General features: G+C 60.6%; 1 protein-coding gene across 1 annotated transcript; it reads left to right on the top strand.

Annotated features, from left to right (window-relative positions):
• Positions 1–7,958: 7,958 nt before the first annotated feature.
• On the top strand, positions 7,959–23,634 carry DPYSL4 (dihydropyrimidinase like 4; the record flags this gene model as incomplete). The annotated part of the gene is made up of 14 exons (XM_079704354.1): positions 7,959–7,997; positions 11,418–11,506; positions 12,171–12,355; positions 14,285–14,449; positions 16,271–16,332; positions 16,429–16,509; positions 17,863–17,931; positions 18,299–18,419; positions 19,347–19,503; positions 19,745–19,886; positions 20,488–20,658; positions 20,933–21,112; positions 22,629–22,794; positions 23,543–23,634. The coding sequence occupies 14 exons, from the start codon at positions 7,959–7,961 to the stop codon at positions 23,632–23,634; spliced, it is 1,719 nt and encodes a 572-aa protein (XP_079560480.1).
• Between the last annotated feature and the right edge of the window lie 88 nt (positions 23,635–23,722).

Here is a 23,722-nt window from a genome sequence, read left to right on the forward strand (position 1 = left end):
TATTCTGCAGCCTCACGGCCTCCTGAGGTTCCAGAAAACAGTGGAAGTGGGGTGCTCCCAGGTCCCCAAGACCAGCCGCAGGCTCAGTGGCCCACCAGGATTCTCAGGACTCAGTACAGAGTGGTGCCACGGCTCAGATCTATGGCAGTGATGTCATCAAGGTAGGCAGCTGGCTCTGTAAGGGCAGAAGACACAGGAGGAGGCTGGAGGGACCCAGGAGCAGATTCCCTACACTTTCTCCCGCCTGTGGAGGCCACACAGAGCACACCCTCCCCAGCCTGAAAACGCAGCTGTGTGTGTGCGCCGTCTCTGACGGGGAGCCGGGAGTGTCCATTGGAGACTCGGAGCTCGGGGTTGTTACTGGGGCTACTCATTTGGGCACCACCTGCCCGTTAGAATGCCGGCCCTCAGAAGGAGGCAGGTGTTTGCCATAAATCACATCATTTGTACAAACAGTCTAGGCCAGCCCACAAGCACAACCTCTTCTCTCCAGGACAGTTTCAAAGGCCGGGTTTCCAGATGCCAATCAAGGGCCAACCTGGCAGCAGGCCCCTGTGCAGACTGCAGCTCAGCTTCTGCCCAAAGAGGCACTCTTGAATGAGGAGCCCCCCAGGGCCAGGGGACCAAGGGCAGACCCACCAGATGACCGCACACTCGCCTGTCCTGGGTCTCGCGTGGCTTCAACGTGGTGAGATCTTGGGCTGACTGGGGGGATGGTCAGGAAGTTGGGCCAGCGGCCGAAAAGGGAGGGGTGGAGGACACCATATCGGAGGACATGGGACCGAGGGGCCTGTAGGGACTTGGGAGGTCTGGAAGCCTGGAAGCAGAAGCATGCCTCGGTGCGTGTGTATGTGTGTGTGCGTGTAAGTGTGCACGTGTAGTGCTGCAGTACCAGGGAAAGGCAGAAAGCCACCCATCCTGGACACAGTGGTGGTGAACATTAGCAAAGTAGGGTAGGACTGGCTCAAGAGAGGATCAAGTGACCTCAGGCAGCTACATGTCGTCGTCTTGTCCCTTCAAACTGGGGAGTGACTGTTCCGAATTCTGCACGTTATTTTCGCCAAGATTCTTGTTCTGTGTTTGCGTGTGTGCAGCTCATAGCCCAGACAGTTATCATCTTAGCTCAGGAAGGCAGTGACATGCGTGGAGGGCGGTGAGCAGGTGGTCAGGGCCCTGGCTCTGGCCAGCCTAGAACTGCGAGCTTGGGAAGCCCCTTATAATCTCCAGGCTTCAGCTTTCCCACCTGCAAAGTGAGAGAGTCCTTTCTAACACCCTAGAAGTGGATGAATTGACTAGAACCTATTTAGAGATGGATCAGATTAGATTTCAGCCATGATGTGTGAGATACTCGGTGAAGTAAGCACACGTGCGATTCTAATGCGTTTAGCGTTCATTCTACTTGGTGGAGCGTCCTCTGACTGAGAAGTTAGTTTTAAAGTTAAAAACCAAAAACACTCTGTGGAGTTTCTGATGTCTGTGACCCCAGGGGGTGCGCTCCGCCCCACCTCCCCCTCCCCCTCCCCCTCGCCGCTCACCCACCGATGCTGCTGCTCCAGCCGCTGCTCCAGGGTCCGCCCTCCATGTTAGAAAGAACCTGGGAAGCTCCTTCTTAACTTCTTCTAAATATTAAAGATGTAAAAGGTGAAAAGGAAGAATGAGTACCTAACGGAGGCCCACTTTCTAAGTACCAAGAAGAAATGAAAATTGGGCGGAAACGTGTGCACTCTCCCACATGTGGGAAGGAGCGCTGAGGCCACTTCTGCACATGGTCTCATGGGGCACGGGGACTCGTCTTTGCGGCCTTGCATCTCCTGGGAAGAGCCGTTTGCATCTCCCAGACAGAGGCTCAAGTGTGGCACTATGCCTGGGCCGGAGCCACCATAACCGGATGTCCACCTACAGAGCCAGCGCCTGGTCATTTCTCCAGACCTTCCCCACCGGGAGTCCCCGCCTGTGGCTCAGATGTCTCACACTAACAGAAAGCATCTGTCTTCACTCTTTTTCAGAAAAGAAGCTGCACGTCGCTGAGGCCTAGTTAAAGCGTGATTTCCATTCCCGCCGAGCGTCACGGTCCACAGCCTGGGGGAGTCTGCCCGCATTTGGACACAGCCCGACTCACGGCTTGGAGGTGGTGCATCTGTTGACCTCGCACTCTTGGGGGCCTAAGGTTGTGCTGTCAGTGCTGAATTTGCAAGGGGTGTGTGTGCATGTGTGTGTGCACGCATGAGTCTGCGTGTGTGTGCACACATGTGCTCTATCAGAAGACAGTGCACAGGACTGGGCTCTCTGAGGCACCTAGAAGTTGACCTGCTGCGTAATGAGAGTGCAGCCAGGTGAGAACGTAATGGACAACATTGTAGAAAAGAAACACAAACTGCATTGCCCAGTGGCCGGAGGGAGGTACGCCTATGTTGTCTGGAAGTGTTAGGTTCACTTTATATTTGTGTCAGAAGAAATGTTCAACTATGGTGCAGATGACAGTGGCAGCCAGACCAGGATGAATTGGGAGAAAGCTTACAGGATCAGACAGACGTGCTTTTTTCTCTAGAGGGTGCAGGTTTTCCACTGGGCAACGCATTGTGAATCAACACTTGTCCAAGAAGGACACATCCTTTCTATTGTCATTAAAGCCACAGTCACTTAGTCACTTGAACAAAAAACGGGGCCAGTTCACTGCCTCTCCAGCTGAGCTTGAAGTCAGGGTTTGTATCTCAAGTCCGAAATCTGGCTGAGTCCTTCCTGCATACTTTAGTCTTGGTCTAATGACGGCATCGTCTTGGCACATTTGTCTACTCAGAACCAAAGAGCAGGCAATAGTCTTGTGTTAACAAAAGCCACCGTGGAGCTATGGATGAACTCCCAGATTGAAGCCTGATGGACTGTAGGATGGAAGCATGCAGAAGCACTCCGCAGCTCCAAGCACTCCCTGTGGGCCTGCCCGCCCCGTATGTACCTGCGCAGGGACAGCAGCTATTCAGCTTGGCCATTTCAGATCCCAGAATGTGTGTGTGAAACACAGATTCACACCCCTCGAGTTTATTTGGGTCATCATGATTTTGCGTGTCGTACATATGTCTGGAGTTCTTCATATGCAACCCCACACCCCGGACACTATTAAGCACAGCTTTGTAATTTTTAAAAGAAGGCAAACTCTACAGGAAAGAGAAGCATGTAAATGTATACCAATGCTTATGAAGTTGTTATTGTCTGTATGTAAAAAGGATGTGCACTGGAAAGGGAAAATGGCTCAATGAATGTTTTAAATAATACTTCACGTACCAAATTGCACTTGGTACATTCAGGAAAGCACACATTTAGTCGCAATGCCAATTCTTCTCTTCAGATATTGTTCTTATTCATGTATCATAGGCACCTTCTTTTCATCTGATTACAAAATCCAGCATTTCAGGATTGGGCTTTTGCAAAACAAAGAAGAAGAAGAAGAAGGGCTTCCCTGGTGGCGCAGTGGTTGAGAGTCCGCCTGCCGATGCAGGGGACGCGGGTTCGTGCCCCGGTCCGGGAAGATCCCACATGCCGCGGAGCGGCTGGGCCCGTGAGCCATGGCCGCTGAGCCTGCGCGTCCGGAGCCTGTGCTCCTCAACAGGAGAGGCCACAGCAGTGAGAGGCCCGCGTACCGCAAAAAAAAAAAAAAAAAAAAAAAAGAAGAAGAGAGAGAGAGAGAGAGAAAGGGGCAAATATGAGCATTTGTCACTGATTCCTGCTGGTCCAGTGAGCATCTGAAGAATTTAAGTATTTTATAATAACGTGCGCTTTCTAAATTCTAGAGTGTACCTTCTTTCAAAACCAGTGGGCTGGACTGAATTCCCTGCGAGTATCGGGGCTCTCTTACCGCTAGCTCTTCAAATAGGGGACGTGTGTGTGTAAGTGTGCCACTCCCTAATGGAACAAGAGGAAGGACCCTGAAAGGTTGAAGCACAGAAGTGTTTACTGTGTAACCGGGATGTGGACACGTATACAGCGTAACAGTTGTCGCCATAATCACTGTGTGCATAATACCCAGAAAAACACAAATGTTTTCATTTGTCTAAACTACAAATCCATGTAAATTTCAGCTTCCTTGTTGACACGGATGTGTGTACCTCGCTTCCATGGTCTAGAGCTCCAGTCGCTGAAGGACCGTGACTCTTCCTTAATGGGCTCTGCCTCCGAGGAACCTGTAGCCTTCAGGACGCCCCGAGTGCCTTACAGGGCTGTGAACACCAACTCTGGCAGTCAGGAAGGAGGGTGTGCCGGGAGTGGGTTTGGAGGCGCTGTGACATTAATCTACACTGACCATTACTGCATCATTGACCTTAAGATGGATTGTGTGTTTTAACACAGTAACGGATTTATGTTTAGGCTCAGGAAAATCAAGCTGTAAATTATGTATCAAATCATATATTTGTTTACTGTATATTTTTTAAAAGCTTTATTGTAAATTTATGCAAAAACGAATGAGGACTTCTTTTCGCACAGCAATGCACCAGGCAGTGTTTGTGTTCCCTGAAGCAGTTCCTTAATAACCACCCTCTACACACCGGATAACTCTGCTCAGTGCTAAGCAGTATTCAGAGGCCTAAAATAGGTCTGTATGGTGACCAACTACAAAATTTTACACATATTTTTGTATTGTGATTCCTATGATATATACCAGAGAATTTTTACTCATTTGTAAATTATTGTACAGTTTTTAATAAAAGGTTGTTTTAAGTCTTAGAATATCAAAGTTCTCCTCCTCACAAAGTATTAAAGTTTGGACGTATCAGCTATGTTAGCCACTTCTGTGTTCCGTGTCCACGCTCTGAACGACAATGCCTCTTTCCACACCAAAAAGGGAACTTGGGACTTCTGCTCACTAGGGAGGGGGTGCCGGGGAGCTCACATACAGCCTCATCCTATGTCATGGGGAGTCTTCTGGAGGACAGGCTCTGAAATCAGAGGTCCTGGCAGCACCTGGCTGAGGTCAGCCACCAGGGAGGACTGCTCCTGTAGCTGTGTGAGAACCAGAAAAGAAAAGTCAAACCACTGAGAATGGTGAAAGAATTTCTGTGAATGAATAAGAACACATTTTAGCCACAATGATCCCACACAGGTGATTAAAGCCTGTTTGATCTCTTTGGGGGAGTGGAAAACCAAGGTGGGACTGGGACAAGGGCATGGGAAAGTGCTGATTTAGCTCTGCAGGTGCTCTTATGCCAGCCAGTGCTGGAGTGTCCTCGCACTGACTCTCACTGTCCCAACTTACGCTTTGAAATTCCGGCTGCACTAACAGAACAGAAAGGTTGGGATGTCTTTTCCTTAAAAAACAGTCCCTGCAGGGCTCGACTGACTCACAGCATCGCCCTATGACTCTGGGTGGGCTGAGACTCCTACTATTGTGTCTCACCCCAAACCTTGAACTTTTTTTTAAAATTAATTAATTAATTTTATTTTTGGCTGCATTGGGTCTTCGTTGCTGCGCGCGGGTTTTCTCTAGTTGTGGCGAGCGGGGTCTACTCTTCGTTGCGGTGCGCGGGCTTCTCATTACTGTGGCTTCTCTTGTTGCAGAGCACAGGCGCTAGGCGCGCGGGCTTCAGCAGTTGTGGCATGCGGGCTCTAGAGCACAGGCTCAGAGCATGGGCTTAGCTGCTCCACGGCATGTGGGATCTTCCCAGACCATATGTCCCCTGTTCCCCTGCTCGAACCCGTGTCTCCTGCATTGGCAGGCGGATTCTTAACCACTGCGCCACCAGGGAAGCCCTGAACTTGTCTTTTTTTTTTTTTTACAACTTTATTGGAGTATAATTGCTTCACAATGGTGTATTAGTTTCTGCTTTATAACAAAGTGAATCAGTTATACATATACATCTGTTCCCATATCCCTTCCCTCTTGCGTCTCCCTCCCTCCCACCCCTCCAGTCGGTCACAAAGCACCGAGCTGATCTCCCTATGCTATGCGGCTGCTTCCCACTAGCTATCTACCTTACGTTTGGTAGTGTGTATATGTCCATGCCTCTCTCTCGCTTTGTCACAGCTTACCCTTCCCCCTCCCCATATCCTCAAGTCCATTCTCAAGTAGGTCTGTGTCTTTATTCCTGAACTTGTTTTTAAGGGCAGTCAGGAGCAGCTCCTGTGGGCGCATTCCCTCCCCACCTCCCCCGCCCTGGCCCTCCCGACTCGCCAAATGTTTCAGAGTCAGAGCCTCCTTCCCTGACGTGAGATCGCCCACAGGGCCTGGAAATGTGGCTGGAGTTCCGAAAAACTGTGGTTTCTTCCGTGCGTGGTCCCCGACTGCCCTTCTGCGGGTCGAGCGGGAGGTCGGAACCCCGGTTTGCCCCGGGGCCGAGCTGCAGGGCTTCGCTGGGACAGAACGCGCGCCCTCGGCCCAGATCCGGAGCGTTCAGCACTCCCTGCCTGGACAGCGCCAGCTCCGAACGGACGCCAGGCCGGGCTGAGGGGTGGGGGGAGGGCTGAGGGGCTGGGGGTGTGCCGCCAGGCCCGGCTCCGCCCAGTCCACGAGAACTCGCCGACCCCGCCACAGGAAGCGCAGGAACCGCCGCCCGTCGTCGTCTCCCGCCGTGGCAGCACGGAGGCCGCAGGAGCCAGCAGAGGCTCTGCCCGCGTGCCCGGGGATGCGGGGCACAGGAAGGCCCGGGCCGGCCCAAACTCGGCGGAGTTCTCCGCTGCCTGGAGGACGCCTTTGAGAACAAGACGCTGCAGCTGGACGCGCGGGGAGGCGTACACCAGGGTCCGCGAGCAGGAGAGCCCCACAGCGGGCCAAGCCGCGGCCAGGAGGGACGCGGCGGGCCAGGCGGAGACGGCCCAGAGGCTGCCGCAAGTCTCCCAGAGAGGCCCAGCGTGGCCCAAGCCCGCGTCCCACAGCAGGTAGTGGCCGCAGTGCAGAGGCGCGGGCATCGGGGCCAGTGAGAGGGGGACGCGGGCCCTGGACTCCCTGAGACGCCGGAGGCCGCTGGGGCGCAGGCCAGGGCCTCGCCCTCTTCCACCAGCCCCCAGCTCCTCCGAGGGGACGCGAGGGCTCGCGGCGGGAACTTCTTCTCCCTGACTGGCCGTGTCTGCGCCTGGACTTCTATCCTGCGCGCCCCCCTCCTCAGAACCCGCCCGGAGGCCTGGCCTCTCCTGCCCTGGTCTGCCTCTCCGGTCCGTCCTGGGTCCTGGGGAGCTCTTCCTCTGTGTGTCTCTCTCGGTCTCTTTCTATCCCTTCTGTGTCTCTCCAACCTCCCACCTGACATCAAGCTTCGCGGGGCTGGCCCTGGGGCAGCCTCACAATGAGGTGTTTCACAATGAGGTGTCTCCACTGTCCGGTCCCAGGGCCAGCGCATGGCCTGGCGTTCCGATCCCTGCCCGGGCAATACTCCAAGGAGCCCGGCTTTGGCCTGAAACATCTTTCCGGACGGAGTCCAGCCTGAGCCTGGACTTGAGATTGCATTCAATCCCCGCGGCCCTGGGTGCCTCGGGTCATCAGGGAGCTGGTGGCGGGCCCTCGGCTGGACGGGGGTGGGGGGGAAGGGGGTCCTGGCAGGGCATTGCCGGAACGCTCACTCTCCATCCCCGGTGCAGACTCTGCACACACACTGGCCGGGACCGGTCGCAACTCTCTCCTCCTGCCCACCCTAAACAAGTTCGCCTCTCGGTCCTCGCAGGGGCCCGTCCGCGGCCTCAGTTCGCGCCTAGGGCCGGGGCTGGGGGTACAGTCACCGAGCCCGGCCGGGGCGGGGCTTGAAAGCAGAGCGGCAGCGGCGGGCCGGGGGCGGGGCCGGGGGCGGGGCCGGCAAGCGGAGCCGCGCGGCCCAGCGCGCTCCCACCCGGACGCCCGGCGCCCCCACGCGCACGCCTGGGCTCTGCGCGTCCCCCCTGCCGAGGCGTAGCTCGTGCGTTCGCCGCCGGGGACCCCCAGGACCGCAACGCCCGAACCGGGCCACGCCGGCCAAAGGAGACGGCGGCGCAGCCGGAGGAGCAGGATGTCCTTCCAGGGCAAGAAGAGCATCCCCCGGATCACGGTGAGCTCCGCTCCCGGGGCCCGCCCCGCGCCTCCTGCCCACTGCCCCGGGCGGGCCTTGCCTCCGGGCCCCGGGGAAGACCCTCCCGGCCCTGCGCCGGGCCTCCCTCCCTCCGTGTCCAGCCCCGCGCTTGCCCCTGTGCCGGCGCGCTCCTTCCCGCGCAGCCCGGGGTACCCGCGAGCGCCGCGCCGGACCCCCTTTACGGAGCCGGCGCATAGGCCCAGGCCCTCCTCTGCTCCCGGGGAGGGCTGGGGCCGGGTGGGGGGAGGCCTGCTCCCCAAAAGCGCAGATGCTCCCGCCTCCTCCCCCCCACCCCGCCCCCGTGCGTCCGGGCCTCTCTGGGAGCTCCGATTCGGAGTGGGCCGTCGGCGCGGCCCTTTGTTGACACCGCCGGTCCGGCCTCCGGCCTCGGGGCACAGAGATGCCATCCCCGCCCCGCGCCCACGCCGCCGCCGCACCACCGGGAGCTCTTTGTCCGAGACAAAGCAACTCAACCCGGCCCGGAGCCCTTGGCGACCCGAACTCCTCCATGGAGCCGGGGTTCGGAGCCCCCCGGGGGGGGGGGCGGGGGGAGAGAAGGTGGCTCGCTAGTCACTGTGCGGGCATCAGGCAGCTTGGGTCCTGGGAGGCGACCCTCTTAACAGCACACGCACTGCTGCGGGAGGTCCCACTGTCCATCCCGCGCTGCCAGGAAACAAAGCCGCCCCCTCCGTGCGGCCAGGAGCCCAGCGGAGGGAGGGAGGGAGGCGGGCGCCTGGGCGCCAGCTGGACGGTGCCTGGGAACCCGCGGACTCAGATCCAGCGGGAGGCGGTGGGATGGCCCAGGGAGTGGCCAGTTCACTTTCTGAGATACTCGGGGAGGAAGAAGCCCGCCCCACCCCTCGCATACAGGAGAGGGTCAGACCTGATGCAGGCAGGGAGCCAGCCGGGGCGGGAGGGGGCTGATCCCATCTCGGGGCAGCTCAGACTCAAGGTGGCTGGTTTAGGGGAACCTCTACCCTCATCCCGAGGAGCATGGCACCTCATCCTGCTGCATTTCCCTCTTGGTTCCAAAGCCAGGAAGGCTCCCAGAATCTGAGTCCAGACGTCTGAGCACTGGAGGGTGGGGGATTGAGCAGGACACCCGGGCCACGGTCTCTTCCTGCCCAGAGCCTTCCTCTTCCTCTTCTTGGGCTTCTGTGAGAACGCGTTGGTCCACTGGGGCTGGAGTGGGGGCTGTTGGGGTGGGGGCACTGCAGGGGGAGGCAGGAGGGTCTGAACACTGGCTGAGAAGCTGGGCAAGGTGGGTCCTTGTGATGTGACCTGTCAGGGCTGGATCTAGGGACCAGGGGACCGGGCAGTGAGCCTCTGCAGAACCCAGAAGGGAGAGGCCCAGGCAGCTGGGGCCGGGCCATGTGGGTTGGCAGTGGGTCACACAGTAGGTATTCTCAGCTTCGAGGGCCACACTGTTTCTGGTGCAGCTACTCAGCCCTGCAAGAGAGCGGTCCTGGGTGTGACTGCTCCAGTAAAAGCTGAGCTTGGACATTGAAACGTGAATCTCATGTAACTTTTATGAGTCTTGAAAGTCTTCTTATGATGTCTTTCAACCAACATAAGATGCAAACCATGCTGAGCTCGGGGCTGCACAGGGACAGGTCGAGGGCCGTGTTTGGCTTGTGGCACAGGCCCTTTTGTAGACTGTGCGGTGGTGGTTTTACCTTTAGTCAATAGAAATCTGAGAAATCTGAGAATTCAGCCCAAACTGTTAGATGTTAATAAGAATAGAAAATGATGTGATAAGGCTCATAAGCGATGAATTATTTATCCCCTCAGCAGATTCTTAAGAGTTCTGCTGAGTGCGCCACACACGTCAGTTCTCTTGGCATCAGGCCGATGGTGTGCAACGGGCCAGAACCCCCGGCCTGGAGCCCTGGCCTGGCCTCTGGGTGGGCACCCCCGAGCCCCGGGCCGGGTCCCAGACCCCCTGTGAAACAGCTGTCACTCCGGCCTAGTCAAGCCCCAGAGAGTGGGAGGCTCCAGCAAGGTCACGGAGGGGAAGTGCTGCAGGGCTGGGTTCTCGCCCGCTTCGCTCTGCACTCAGCTCTTTGCTCCTGCTTTGTGTTTCTCTCCGTTTTTCTCCACTGAGCTCAGACCATCACCCCTGACGTCATGCGCAGCTCCATTACTGGCTCCCCCCTGCCTCCCTCCCTCCTTCCTGACCATCAGAAGTGGGCTTATGGCTGCCCAGCTCTGTGCTGCGGGGCGCCCCGAAGAGCTGGCTGAACTTGCTGCCACTTTGCTCACCCCCTTGGGCCACCCGCAGGCGGCACCAGAACCGGCAGGCCCCCCGCTGTCCTCCGGGCCCTGCACCCCCATGGCCCCTGCTCCCCAACTCCCAGCCTCTCTGGAGTCCATCGCTCATCCGCCCCATAATGCCGGCCTGGGGCCCCGCATCTCACCCAGACCACATCAGTCCCCACTCCAGCGATGGCCCTGTTTCCATCCTTGAACACCACGGGCTGCTCTCTACAACAGGCTAATGTGACCTCTGTATGATCATTTAAACCCCAGCTCAAGGCCTCCCAGGTGACGGCCCACTGACTCCCCAAGCCCGGCATGACCCACCCCTACCCACCTCCCTTTACCCCCCCCGCCCCCGCCCTACCTCGTTTCCTCTCCTGCATCAACCAGACTCTTTCCTGCCTCAGGGCCTTTGCATGGGCTGCGCCCTGGCCTGAGCTTGAGTCACCTCCAGTTTTAGGTCCTCCGACAGGCCTTCCTCGGTCCCTGAGGCAGCCAGGCCTGTCTCCCATCACGCTGTCACGTCACCTGCTTTGTGCTCTTGCATCTGTCACCATCTGTGACGCTGTGTGTGTGATGTCTGTCTCCCTCCCCAGGGGTAGGGCCCCTGCCTGCCGGCACTGCCTCAGGGCACAGAGATTCTGGAAGGAGCCCGCCCCAGCTGTCAGCCGGAGCCGCCTCTGGGGGTGGACGAGGAGGGCAGACCTTCCAGGCCAGCAGGGGCGTGTGAGACGTGGTCCACCTCCGCCCTCAGCCTGGGCTTTACAAATTAGGCAGCGGGTGTGACGATGTACGCTGGTTCACTGCACTGCTGTTCGCACCACCTCGGCTTTGCCATGGGGAAGCGGGGAGCTAGCCGGTCGTACACCCTGTGCCTTTGGCAAGGCCGGACTGCCTGACCTGTGTTTGCAGGTCATGTACGGGGCCCGTAGGCAGCTGCCCCCAAGGGCCACCGTCTCTGGGCCCTGTGCCCGCCCTCGGTGTGTGTGTGGGATAAACCAGACAGGCTTTGCGCTGGATTTCATGCACACAAATTGTGCCTGAATGTTTCCATCATAATTCCAGGGTAAAGCTTGTGCTCAAGATACTGTTGAGTCACTTAGTTTGGAGGAAACTTACCCACTTCTTTGTTTCTGGTAGAGTGACCGCCTTCTGATCAGAGGCGGGAGGATCGTGAATGATGACCAGTCTTTTTACGCTGACCTGTATGTGGAGGACGGCTTGATAAAGTGAGTTTCGACCTCAGATATCTTCATGGTCACACGTTGATCACACACTATCCAGAAGTTTACTTTGGGGCGAGATCCATGTGAATGGTTCTTTCTTTTCCAAAAGCTCGTTCCCTGGAAATAGCTTTTGCCCAACCCGAGCCTTCAGTGAAGCCTCCCGGAGCGGGACAATGGCTTCCTCGTTTCTTTGTTAACGCAGCTTCAGTATGGTGTGGGGCTCAAAGTAGGTGTTTAATAAATGCTTATCGACCACACCTATAAGCTTGTCTGCTTGTGCCTGTCAAGCAGCTCCAGGGACTTCCCTGGCTGTCCAGTGGTTAAGACTCCATGCTCCCAATGCAGGGGGTGCGGGTTCGATCCCTGGTCGGGAACTAAGTTCCCACATGCCATGCGGCAGGGACAAAACAAAACAAAAAAGCAGCTCCAGCCTCTGGTCAATAAGCAGCGAGTGGACACCTAAGTGACCAGCACAGGGTTGGATGCTCCGTGTTGACGGTCCTGAGCCCCAGAGTATGGGCTGGTCCAGTTAAGTCTTGGCCGTATTGCCCTTTTCCTCAGGGACAAGAGCCCAAGGGCAAGAGTCCCAGCTCTGCAGCATCGCCAAGGAGCCCGTTCACGTTTGCTCAGGGCTCTTCCTCACCAGCGAAGTCTCTGTTGCTTTCAGACAAATTGGAGAGAACCTCATTGTCCCTGGGGGCGTGAAGACGATTGACGCTCATGGCCTCATGGTCCTGCCAGGAGGAGTGGACGTCCACACAAGGCTGCAGATGCCTGTCCTGGGCATGACCCCAGCCGATGACTTCTGCCAGGGGACCAAGGCCGCCCTGGCAGGAGGGACCACCATGATATGTGAGTGTCTCCTGTGCGGAGCATCCGTCCCAGACCGTGGTCCTCGGGCAGGTTTGCATGTCGCAGGAGCAGCTTTCCCTGATGGTGTTTTTCTCAGGCCTCTTTCCCTTTATTACATCTCATTCTAAGAAGTCCTTGAGTGCCTGTCTTTAACCCTGTCCCTCATCCTGAGTCGTGCTGCCTTGGCCAGCTCTGGAGCGCTCCTGGGATTTCCACAGGAGCACCGGGATGTGTGCCCAGTAATTTGTTATTTCCTGGGAAGCTAGCAACTGGCTAAGGACCAGGTTTGGAAAACCCAAGTGCAGGGGTCGTGTTGCCTGAAATGTCAGACACATTTGCCCCTGAACCACACGCCCTCTGAGGCTTGGTTTGCAGAAACTCCCTGCCCATGTCAAAAGAACTAAAGACAGAGGCTGTGTTTTAGGAAAACAAGCCCCAGAGGTACTGTGTCTTTAGAGCCGACCCTGTGCCAGGCACGAGCACCATCCTGATGAGTCTCAGCCCCGTGCTCTCCTCGTACAGCCCTCTGAGCTGGGCAGAGAAGCCCCAGTTAACAGCTTGTGAGGTGAATTCGCTTGCCCACCGCGAACTTGCTCGTGGCCAGCGCAGGGGCCAGGAAGAGGCACCAGCGTGCAGCTCTCCTCCCATGGCCTTGAGCGCCATCAACTCCGCAGTCCCGAGCACAGACACATCCACTAGGTTAGACCTGGCCTAACAGACCCAGTCCAGCCCCAGCTGCACCACATCCTGGCTGTGACTTCAGGCAACGCAACTCTCTTTACACGCGTCTCACTTCCCTGATCTGTCAGGCAAGAGGAAGAGGGCGGAGGATGCAGCAAGTGGGTGCACGTCGTTGCTTTGCTGTGTCTGGCACACAGCGCTGCCACTGCTGCCACCGGGAAAGGCTGTGCTGGGGACCCTGGGCTACTTCACAAGTGACATTTAGATGTTGCAAAATCCTGGCCTGGTGTGGTTTACTGAACTACGACGTGGAAAGAAAAGCCCAACAACTGTCCACCTTTTAGTCTGATAAAGGCGAGTTGCGATTTCAGGCCCTTGGTCCTGCTTGTCGTTGGTGGCCCAGGCTGAGCAGGCGCCTTCGTGGTTTTGTCACCTGCTCCTGCTGGTGCTGAGGCATCAGACCAGCCGTGAGGACAGAGATGCTGCAGGCCCGGGCTGCCCTAGGCAGAGCTGCCCGCTGCTCCAGGCTGGAGCTGTGAGCGGCCTGCAGGGTGGGGCCCTGGGTTCGAGACCTGAGCTGTGGGAAGCAGAGGGCCCATGTGAGGACGTGCTGGAGGAAGGCACGGCATTTGCCTGTAACCCCGGGGCGGGTGTGCCTTCCCCCCGGCCACCGCACTCCCAGCTCTTTCCCTGCAGCTGGCAGAGGCTATGAGTGGGGTTTGGACCTTGGACGTGGGGTTGCCGGCAGGGTGGGGTGATGGTGCAGTGTCCATGTGCGTTCCCAGTTTCCCCGGGGAGTGGGGTGGGAGCACTGCTCGAGGGGTGTGCGGCCAGTGAGGCAGGAGGGAAGCCAGCCTCGTGCGCTGCTGTGGGCAGGCTCGCCGGTCCAGCGCCACGGACAGTGGCGCCGCCTCTCCCCCTCCAGGGGCACCTCACTCAGGCCAGGCCTGTGCAGGAGGTGGAGGCCTAAACTGCCGCTGGGCTCCTTGGGGGGTGTCCACTGGAGAGTGAGGTCCTCCCCCCTGCTCAGAGAGACGCTGGGGACGAGGGGCGGGAGATGCCTCTTTGGACAGAACCGACGGGCAGGTTCCCAGCAGCCTCAGCCCGGTGTTGGGTACGAGGCCTCTTCTCTGTGTTTCTCAGACGTGCTTCCTGGTTTCCTGGGAACACGAAGCCGCTCTCCCTTGGAGGCCCAGGTGGTTCCAGTGGCACGGGTGGGGGGCTCAGCTGACCACGCTGTCCCCACAGTGGACCACGTGTTCCCCGACACGGGTGTGAGCCTGCTGGCGGCCTACGAGCAGTGGCGGGAGAGAGCGGACCGTGAAGCCTGCTGCGACTACTCCCTGCACGTGGACATCCCCCGCTGGCACGAGAGCACCAGGGAGGAGCTGGAGGCCCTGGTGAAGGACAAGGGTGAGCGGGACGCCCGGCCGGGCGGCAGGGCCTGGGCTCCCCTGGCCTCGGGTGGACTCTGTGTGCAGCCGACCCCGGGGCAGGCGGCCGGGAGCTGAGAGAAAGTTGGACAAGAGACATTCGAAGCTCTGCTAGGCTGAGAGGTCACCTGCGTCCGAGTCTGGGGACGCATCCCGTAGCTGTTGTCCTCACAGGAGGACACAGCAGGGACCTCCCTGGGGGTCCAGTGGTTAAGACTTCACCTTCCAGTGCAGGGGGTGCAGGCTGGATCCCTAGTTGGGGAGCTAAGATCCCACATGCCTCGCGGTCAAAAAACCAAAACATAAAACAGAAGCAATATTGTAAGAAAATTCAATAAAGACTTAAAAAAAAAAGAGGACACAGCAGTCACAGCTGTCACCTCGGTCCCCTTGTGTCTTGACCCTGGATGAAGGATAAGCGCTATAAGCCTTCTTAGCATCTTAAGAGCCTTTAGAAGGAGATGCCTTAAAACCTACTGCCAAAAAAAATAAAAATAAAAAAAACCTACTGCTGCCTCAGCTGAAACAGGACGGTTTACAGATAAGGCTTAATTTTTTTTTAAATCAAAAGTCCTGAAGCTGAAACCACATCAAAGTTTATAGAGGATTTGACAAGTTAGCTGGACGTCGTAACTGAGCTCCGGCGACTGGCTTCGAGGGTGGGCCTAGCGCACAGCCGGGAGAGGAGCTGGCGGGGCTGGGACGGGGGGCGCTGGCTGCAGACCCCTGGCCGGGCCCTGGAGGCCACAGGGCCCTCCCCGCAGGAGACGCTGCCACCCGCCCCACTGTACCTCCGAGGGAGGCAGGGAGTTCGTCGAGGCCATTTCCCAACGAGTGACGGTCCTCACGCCCGCAGCCTTCGGCATGTAGGACCCCAAGCTGGGGTGGGCAGGGCGCTCTCAGCCTCTGCACCTCATTCCAGGCAGTGGCTCCGCCACCCGGGTTGTTCCTTAACAGGATCGGGAGGCCTGCAGCCTTGCAGCTCCGAGCAGAGGTAGAAACCAGGCACCTGCCGCCACCACCCTCCTGCCGGGGCAGAGCGCTGGTCCTGGCCTGCTGCGTGGCGTCCAGGGACGGGCCTGCATGCTGACCAGTAGCCTCCACCAGGCGCCCTGGAGCGGGTTGTCACCCGGGGGGTCGGCTCGTGTGGCACTGGGTGACAGTTTCCCCTGCGTGCCCTAGCTCAAGTTCGCACTTTCGACCCAGCGAGATGACAGGGAGGAGGGAGGGGCCGCACGCCACTGGTTTGGATGGTGGGGGGTCAGGTGAGTCCCCAGCTGGTCCCGAGTCCGCACAGCACAGGAGAGCTCGACCCTGGCCTGTTGGGGCCCTGACGCCGCGGGCAGCTGGTCCTGTTCCTTCTGCTTTTCCTGAGAGCCTGAGCGGGCGCTGTGAGCGGGGCCTGGCAGGCGCCACCAAGGCCTGCAGGCCAGGTGGCCAACGTGAGGGCCACCCCGGCGCCCAGTGCGGGAGGGGCTCCTGTGCAGCCCGGGCAGAACTCAGGCAGTGAGCCTGCAGCTCACGGCTCCCTTCCGTCCGGGGGGCACAGGGCTCCCGGGGCTCCCGGGGGCCATGGGGGGTTAGTGGGCGGGGGGCAGGGTCTCACCTGGCTCTGCCACTGGGGAACAATTAGTTCCTGACCCCAGAGCTCGAGCAGGAGGCGCCGGGGTGACTCTGTCCCCGTCCCGGCTCAGAAGAGTGTGGGGCTGGTCCCTCAGGGCCACCAGGCCAGCTGGCGGGGCCGCTGGAGCTCGGGGAGCAGTGGAGGCTCCTGGCATCCACCCCTCCTGCCTCCCCCCAGGTGTGAACTCCTTCCTGGTCTTCATGGCATACAAGGACAGGTACCAGTGCACAGACGGCCAGGTAAGGCCAGGTGCCGAGCGGGGGAGCGAGCAGGTGTCTCAGGCTGCTGTGGGTGGGAGACACACAGCCTCACAAAGCCCGTGTGCCTCTCCCCAGATGTACGAGATCTTCAGTGTCATCCGGGACCTGGGAGCCGTGGCCCAAGTGCACGCAGAGAACGGCGACATCGTGGACGAGGTGTGGGCGGGGCTGGCGGGGTGACTGCTGCCCACTTGGGTGTGAGCACTGATCCCACAAACCCTGACGGAGGGAACCTGGAACTTGACCCAGTAAATGGCTTGCCCAGGTCAAAGGTCAAGCAGGCAGGGCGTCAGGGAGTCTGGGGGGCTCTTGGCCGTAACAGATTTTTCCATGATCGTCACACTTCTGATCAAAAATCCTCCAAAATCAGGGACTTCCCTGGCGATCCAGTGGATAAGACTCTGCACTTGCACCATAGGGGGCGCAGGTTCGAGCCCTGGTTGGCGGCAGAGCTCCTATGCTTCGCGGTGTGGCCAAACAAAAAATTCTCCAAAATCAAAGTGTTGCTTCTTGGTGAGGGGTGCCGAGACTGGGGTCTCCGAGTCCTCCGCCCCGTGGACTGAGGCCCGTCCCATGAGCACACCTGTTGGGTTAGTGGCGCTGTCTTCAGTCGCGCCCCAGGCTGCCTGGGGGGTGCCTGGCCCTTCTGCGCACGCCCCCACCTTCCCTGTGGGCCCAGGGCTGTGAGGAGGGTGCCCCCAGCCTCTGCCCCAGACCCCGTTTTCCCGTCCGCCCACAGGTGCAGGTTGGGTGGGGCGCCCGGGAGCTTCCAGGCCTCCTGGGGACCTGGCGGGAGGTCGCGCACACACGGCCCCCTCCCCAACATTCCAGACGCCCCGAGAAGCTTCCTGCGACCCGTCGGGCTCTGCCCCCCCCAAGTTCAACGGGAGGGCGGTGACACTCAGGAGGGGCACGTGGGGTTCCGGGCATCGGGTACTGTATGTGCTTCTAGGGTTCGAGGCCAAGCCCGGCAGGAGACGTCGTGGGTCATGCTTAGTGTTCAGGACGGTGGGCCGCGAGTGCCGAGGAGGCTTATTAGGGGGTCGGTGGGATTCTGCTCCCCCATTCTCCACGCCGAAGCTCGTTTACACCATAGTGTGCTGCGGCTCAGACCTGTAGGATGAGTGAGCCTGCCTAAGAAGCAGCCCCGTCCCTGACTGTACACAGCCGCCACGCACTCCCCGACGCGCACGCCCCTGATGCGCACGCCCCTGACGCTCACCCACTGGGGAAACAGCACGGCAGGCAAGGCTGTGGGGTCTTGTCCCCTCACTTAGGGGGCCTGCGACCTTGGGCAAGTCCTTGCCCTCTGCAAGCCCCGTTCCCTCATCTGTAATTGGGGGAGCTGGAGTCACTCTGCTTCGGGTCACCCCTCTGGTCCATTCTGAGTTCTCTGGGGCTGGTGATCCTCAGGGGCCTGGAAGTCTGGGCTCATCTCGGGGAGCACGGGTCGCCTCAGGGTCAGGGTGTTCTGGGCTGTGTCCAGGCTAGAACGTGGTGTGTATTTAGGAGCAGAAGCGGCTGCTGGAACTCGGCATCACTGGCCCCGAGGGCCACGTGCTCAGCCACCCAGAGGAGGTAGGTGTGAGCTTGCTGGGAACACCCCCCTGACTGGGCCTTTATCAGGGGTTGGGTCTGGCCCTGTGGTCCCAGCAGGGCTGTGATCCCGCTGTCCTCGTCTGGAGGCATGAATCAAGGCTCACGTCCCCTCCTACCCCTGGTCACCCTGAGGCCTTTATGCGAGGCCAAGAAGGTGGCGTGGTCAGCCCTGGGGTCTGCATGGGTCGGCCCAGATTCTGGGCACCGAGCCCCAGGCTGGGGTCCTCACCCGCCCAGGGGTGCTCCCTCTGGGCCCGGGATCCATGGGTGGTCTGGGGGCATCTCATGCCCATACTGGTCAGGAGGCCCCAGTGTTCTCGTGTGGCCTGAGTGCCCCCATCCCCAGGTGGAGGCTGAGGCCGTGTACCGCGCTGTCACCGTTGCCAAGCAGGCCAACTGTCCCCTGTACATCACCAAGGTGATGAGCAAGGCTGCGGCCGATGTGATTGCCCAAGCCAAGCGTAGAGGTGAGTGGCGGCCCTGGACCGGGGCGCGGGGCGAGGGGTGAGGGCCTCTGTGGAGGTCTGTCACGTCCTCAGCTTCCCGGGGCTGGGCCAGCTGGACTGAGGCTCAGCGCAGGCAGACCCCACGGAGACGCAGCGGCCGCCCTGCCAGCCTCTTCATGGTGGGGTGGCCTCTGGTGCGGGGGCACCAGGGCTGTGGCCGGTGGCAGATGTGGGCACCTGGTCCTTGTGTGGGGTGGGTGGCCTAAGTCTCCCCTCTTGTCCAAACAGCAGTGGAGCACCTGGGGGCCTTGAAGCAAAAGTGAGGCCTAGTGGCCCTGTTTGCACAGAAGTGAGTGTCAGAGCTGTGCTCCGTGTGTGCGTGTGTCTGTGTGCACAATGTGTGTGGCGTGTGTCTGTGTGTGTGTGGTGTGTGTGGTGTGAATGGTGCATGAGAGTAGACCCTCATGTCGTGTAAGGGAGCTTGGCCCAGATGACCCTGGGGGCCCATGTTACTGTCTGCTGGGCACGTCCTGCGTCCAGGAGCTGGGGTGCGGGTCCCGAGGGCTGGATGCCCTCTGACCCTGGAAGCTCAGGCCATGGAGGAGGCAGGGGGTCAGTGACGGAGCCAGGTCCTTGCACAGAGGCTGTGGCCAGGCGGGGCGGGCAGTCAGTTGACGGTGTCTCACTGCAGCCTGTGGCCCCAGCAGGGGTGTGGGGCAGCGGGGACAGAGAGGACCCACCTCGGGAGCCCCAGGTGGCCTGGCGGGCGCCCCCGAGCAGGGGAAAAACTGTCCAGGCTTGGGAGATTGAGGGGCAGTTGTGCGTCAGCCCTGGGACCACAGGGCCAGACCCACCCCACGATGAAGGCCCGGTCGGGGAGGCATTCCCAGGCCCTGCCCGGGTCTGGGGACATGGGGGCCGACAGTGCCCCTCACGGCCTCACCGCAGGGGTGGTCGTGGTCGGGGAGCCCATCACCGCCGGCCTGGGCACCGACGGCTCCCACTACTGGGCCAAGAACTGGGCCAAGGCCGCAGCCTTCGTCACGTCGCCCCCCCTCAACCCGGACCCCAGCACTGCAGACCACCTCGCCTCCCTGCTGTCCAGGTAGGGAGCTGCCTCCGTGCCCCTCCCCCTGGCCTGCCCTGTGCCCGCCGGCAGCTCCAGGCCTCTTGCGTCCGGAGAGTCCGCGCCGGGGTCCTTGCCCTCCCATCCGCACCCCGAGGCCCCAGCTCTGGCTTCTCCGACAACCTCTCCCCCACCCCGCCGTGGGCCGAGCAGCCGGGTGGGGGTGGAGCCAGCTGGGCCTTTGGCGGCCCCTCTGGGCTCTGACTCCGGCTTTCCTCAGCGGGGACCTCCAGGTGACCGGCAGTGCCCACTGCACCTTCACCACTGCCCAGAAGGCCGTCGGCAGGGACAACTTCATGCTCATCCCCGAGGGCACCAACGGCGTGGAGGAGCGCATGTCTGTGGTCTGGGAGAAATGCGTGGTGGGTGCAGCAGTGGGGACGCAGGGTCCTCCCCACAGAGCGCTGCCTGTTCATCAGAGAGGGAAGCCCCTTGAGCGGCAGATTCACCAGAGCAGAGGTCTGGGCTCGTGAGCCCCAGGGTGTCGTCCCCCAGCCCTGCCATCCGGGGCTCCCTATGCACACGAGCCAGGGAGAGCGGGGTCCCTGCTCCCACTGGTGGAATTACACTCCGCAACGTGTCCCTAGGAGGCCTGAGATTTCCTCAGACCTCCATCTCGCTTGGAGGGCCCTGCCCATGGCCTCTGCCCCCACGCCCCCAGCCCCGGTCCTGAGCCCTTCCCTGGGCTGAGGCCCTGACCCCAGGCTCCTGGCCACCCCAGGGGGATGGTCGCGTCCTCTGGGGACACAGACATTGTGGAAGCATCAGCATTCATTTGCCCACAAAGTGAGCATGGAGACCAGCTTGGTGCCCAGGAAGGACCAGACCTGCAGGCACGACTGAGGCACATGACCCGCGGCCTAGGGGACAGGGGCCACCTCCACACAAGAGCCCCGAGACCAGACCCCACCTGCGGTCAGGAAGGGCGCCCCCCCGACTCACCCCCGCCTTCTTACTTCTCAGGTCTCAGGGAAGATGGACGAGAATGAGTTTGTTGCCGTGACCAGTACAAATGCAGCCAAAATCTTCAATTTTTACCCAAGGAAGGGGCGGGTGGCCGTGGGCGCCGACGCCGACCTGGTCATATGGAACCCCAAGGCCACGAAAATCATCTCTGCCCAGAGCCACCACCTGGTGAGAGAAGCCTGGTCCCACGTCGGGGTCGGGGTCGGGGGCCTGGGGAGCCCCGCAGCCTTCCTGGGGGGGTGAGCAGAGCAGCGGAGGCGGGAGAGTGAGCCCTCCGCCGGCTCCTCCAGGCACGCTCTGTGCTCCTGAGAACCGTGCCTCAGGGGCAGGGGTGCAGGGCGCGGCGGCCACTGCCCTCTGAATCCCGGCCCAGCCGAGTGGGCGCCCCCTCAGGGGTCCTGGGTCAGCAGAACGCTGAGCAGGCCCTGGCTGTTCTCCCTAGAACGTGGAGTACAACATTTTCGAAGGCGTGGAGTGCCGCGGAGCCCCCGTGGTGGTCGTAAGTCAGGGCAGGGTCGTGCTGGAGGACGGGGCCCTGTGCGTCACCCCCGGGGCGGGCCGCTTTATTCCGCGGAAGACCTTCCCCGACTTCGTCTACAAGAGGATAAAGGCTCGCAACAGGGTAAGGCCTGAGCCAGGCAGGTGGGTGGGCATGAGCTCTCAGGCCTCCTCCGGGTCAGCCCTGCCCACGGCCACGGTCGGGAAAGCACAGCGGCCCCACTGCTCCGGGCGCTTCTTAGCGGTGCTTCCCCGCGTTCGTTACCAGGCAGCCCGTGTCGCTGTAGAAAGCGTGGGTGTGAAGCAAAAAAAAACGCCTCGTAGCCACCCCCCAGGTACACTGCCACTAAGGCTAACAGAGCCCACCCAGGATTTCCCCGGGAGCAGACGGGGACGTTAATAAATGAAGGAAGGAGAACACGTGGTTTACACGGCATCCATGAACTTGGAAGTTGTGAGCCCTTGCCTTCCCATGTGGGCTTGGCCAGCTGCCTGCTGAGTCTGGCGGATGCACCAGGTGTCCACCCAGGCCCCACGCTGCATGTGCAGGTGGTTCACGCATGCGCACAGGCGCACACACACACACACACACACACAGCTGCACACATGGTTATTGTACACTCTGGTTTGCTTTATCCCAGCCCTGTTTCCAGTTTTCTAGACTAAAGACGTTGTCTGAGCTCGTAGTGAGGAGGGATGGCTTTCGGGCTGGGCCGGGGGCCAGGTGCTGGTCTCCTTCCCAGGAAAGGAGAGTGGAGGCTGCCCTAACTCGCAGACACTTCTGTCTCAGGCTGCAGGGCCCACACCACGGCTGCTGCCCACGTCTGACCTGGGCACGCCACCCCCTCCTCCCTCAGGGTTCAAGCGGGGCTGAGAGACAGGGTCCAGGGCAGAGGGCTGGGCATCGCACCCCTTGGGGTGAGGTCCGGGGCACCCCTGGGCACTGGCCACTGGGCAGCTCCGTGAGGTGGCAGGCCAGCCCCACGTACAGCCGTGGCACGGAGCGGGGAGAAGGGACGGCTCCCCGTCGCACACCCGGGGTGATGGAGGCAGGGGCTGGATGCAGACCCGAATCTGCAGAACTCCACAGCCCACGATCGCTCTTGCCCTGCAGCCCCGCCCCGCTGTGACCCCTGTGGGGCAGGATCTGCTCAGAGGCCCTTGGGGCAGGGCTCAGCCCCACAGTCATGAGTGTAAGCCACAGATCCCCAGGCAGCCGCCAGCTGCAAACACAAGCACAGCTGAAGGGTTTGCCTCAACCCTCGGACTGTTGGTCCGTCATGGTGGCTACTGGGAAGGGCCTCTGCCTCTGGGGGCCATTTTCAGGGAGGGAAGGACCCAGGGCCACCACCTCAGGGCTTCCTCGGGAACACAGCGGGGGCTGCGTGGGGGGCCACCATACGGTGGGTACTGAGGAGGCGGCAACTATGTTGGGACCAGTTTCTGATTCCAAAAGGAGACCCCTCCGCAGGCCACCCCTGGGCGAGCAGCTCCTCCAGCTCGGGGCACTGCTGCCCAGCCTTGGGGGAGGGATGGGTGTGTCCACACTCGCGGGTAGTCACCGCTGTTGGCGGGGAGCCCCCTGCCCTCGAGCCCGGGGCCCGTGCAGCACCCCCTCATGCCAGCCTCTCGGCCCACAGCTGGCAGAGATCCATGGCGTGCCCCGAGGCCTCTACGACGGGCTGGTCCACGAGGTGATGGTGCCCACCAAGCCAGGGGCCGGGGTACAGGCCCGCGTGTCCTGCCCGGGGAAGATCTCAGTGCCACCCGTCCGCAACCTGCACCAGTCGGGGTTCAGCCTGTCTGGTGAGTTGAGCCCAGCATCTGTGGGACCCGAGGACTACGTGGGAGTCCAGCCTCCAGCCCCCACTGCCCCATAATGCAGAGGCACACATGTGAGGCGCCTAAGGATGGGGCCTGGGGGCTTCAAGGGCTCTGGGGGCCCGGCGTGCGGCCACCAGGCTCAGGCCTCTGGTCAAGGTCTCAGCTGTGCTCCCGGCCTGCTAGGATTCTAAGAGAAGCCCTGAGCCCCAGGCTCTCCCTGCCAACGGAGCCAGACTCCTCTCTCTTCCCAGCCCTTGGATGGGGGCCAACCCAGCCCCCTGACATCCTGTCTCAGCCTCCCTATTGGGGAGGTGATGGTGGTCCCTGCCTGCCTCCTGGGGATGTAGGGCCAGGGGCAGGTCCCCTTTGGAATCCAGCATCGTCCTAAAGGCTAAAGACGGCCTTCTCCCATCACGGGGGTCGGTGCAGGGCAAGACCCACGGGAGGGGCGAGCAGGACAGGCCCAGCCTCTGCTCCTCCGGACCGGGTTCCCAGAGGGTCAACCTTGACCTCCAGCCTCTGGCCGCACGCACACCTGGCCTCACTTGCCTGCTCATCTGAGGCCTCAGTGGTGGGAGTGCCTGACCGGTGGCCTGGCTGACCCGCCAAGGCCATCAGGGAGCGTGGGGGGCCTGCAGTGTGGGGCTGCGGCTCCGCATCCCTGGCCTCGCGGGTGTGGCGTGTTTGCGTCCCCTCCCCAGCGCCACTTCCACTCCTGGCTTCCCCACAGGCTCCCAGGCCGATGACCACATCGCCAGGCGCACGGCTCAGAAGATCATGGCGCCACCTGGCGGCCGCTCCAACATCACATCCCTGTCCTAGGTGCTGCTCGTGCCAGCGCGGGCGTGCCTGTAGGCGACAGCCACTCCCCTCTGTTCCCTTCCCTTCGTTGAACCTATTTTGAAAGGTG

This window comes from Hyperoodon ampullatus (genome assembly GCF_949752795.1).
Source record: "Hyperoodon ampullatus genome assembly, chromosome: 1".
In the NCBI taxonomy this organism is placed as follows: domain Eukaryota; kingdom Metazoa; phylum Chordata; class Mammalia; order Artiodactyla; family Ziphiidae; genus Hyperoodon; species Hyperoodon ampullatus.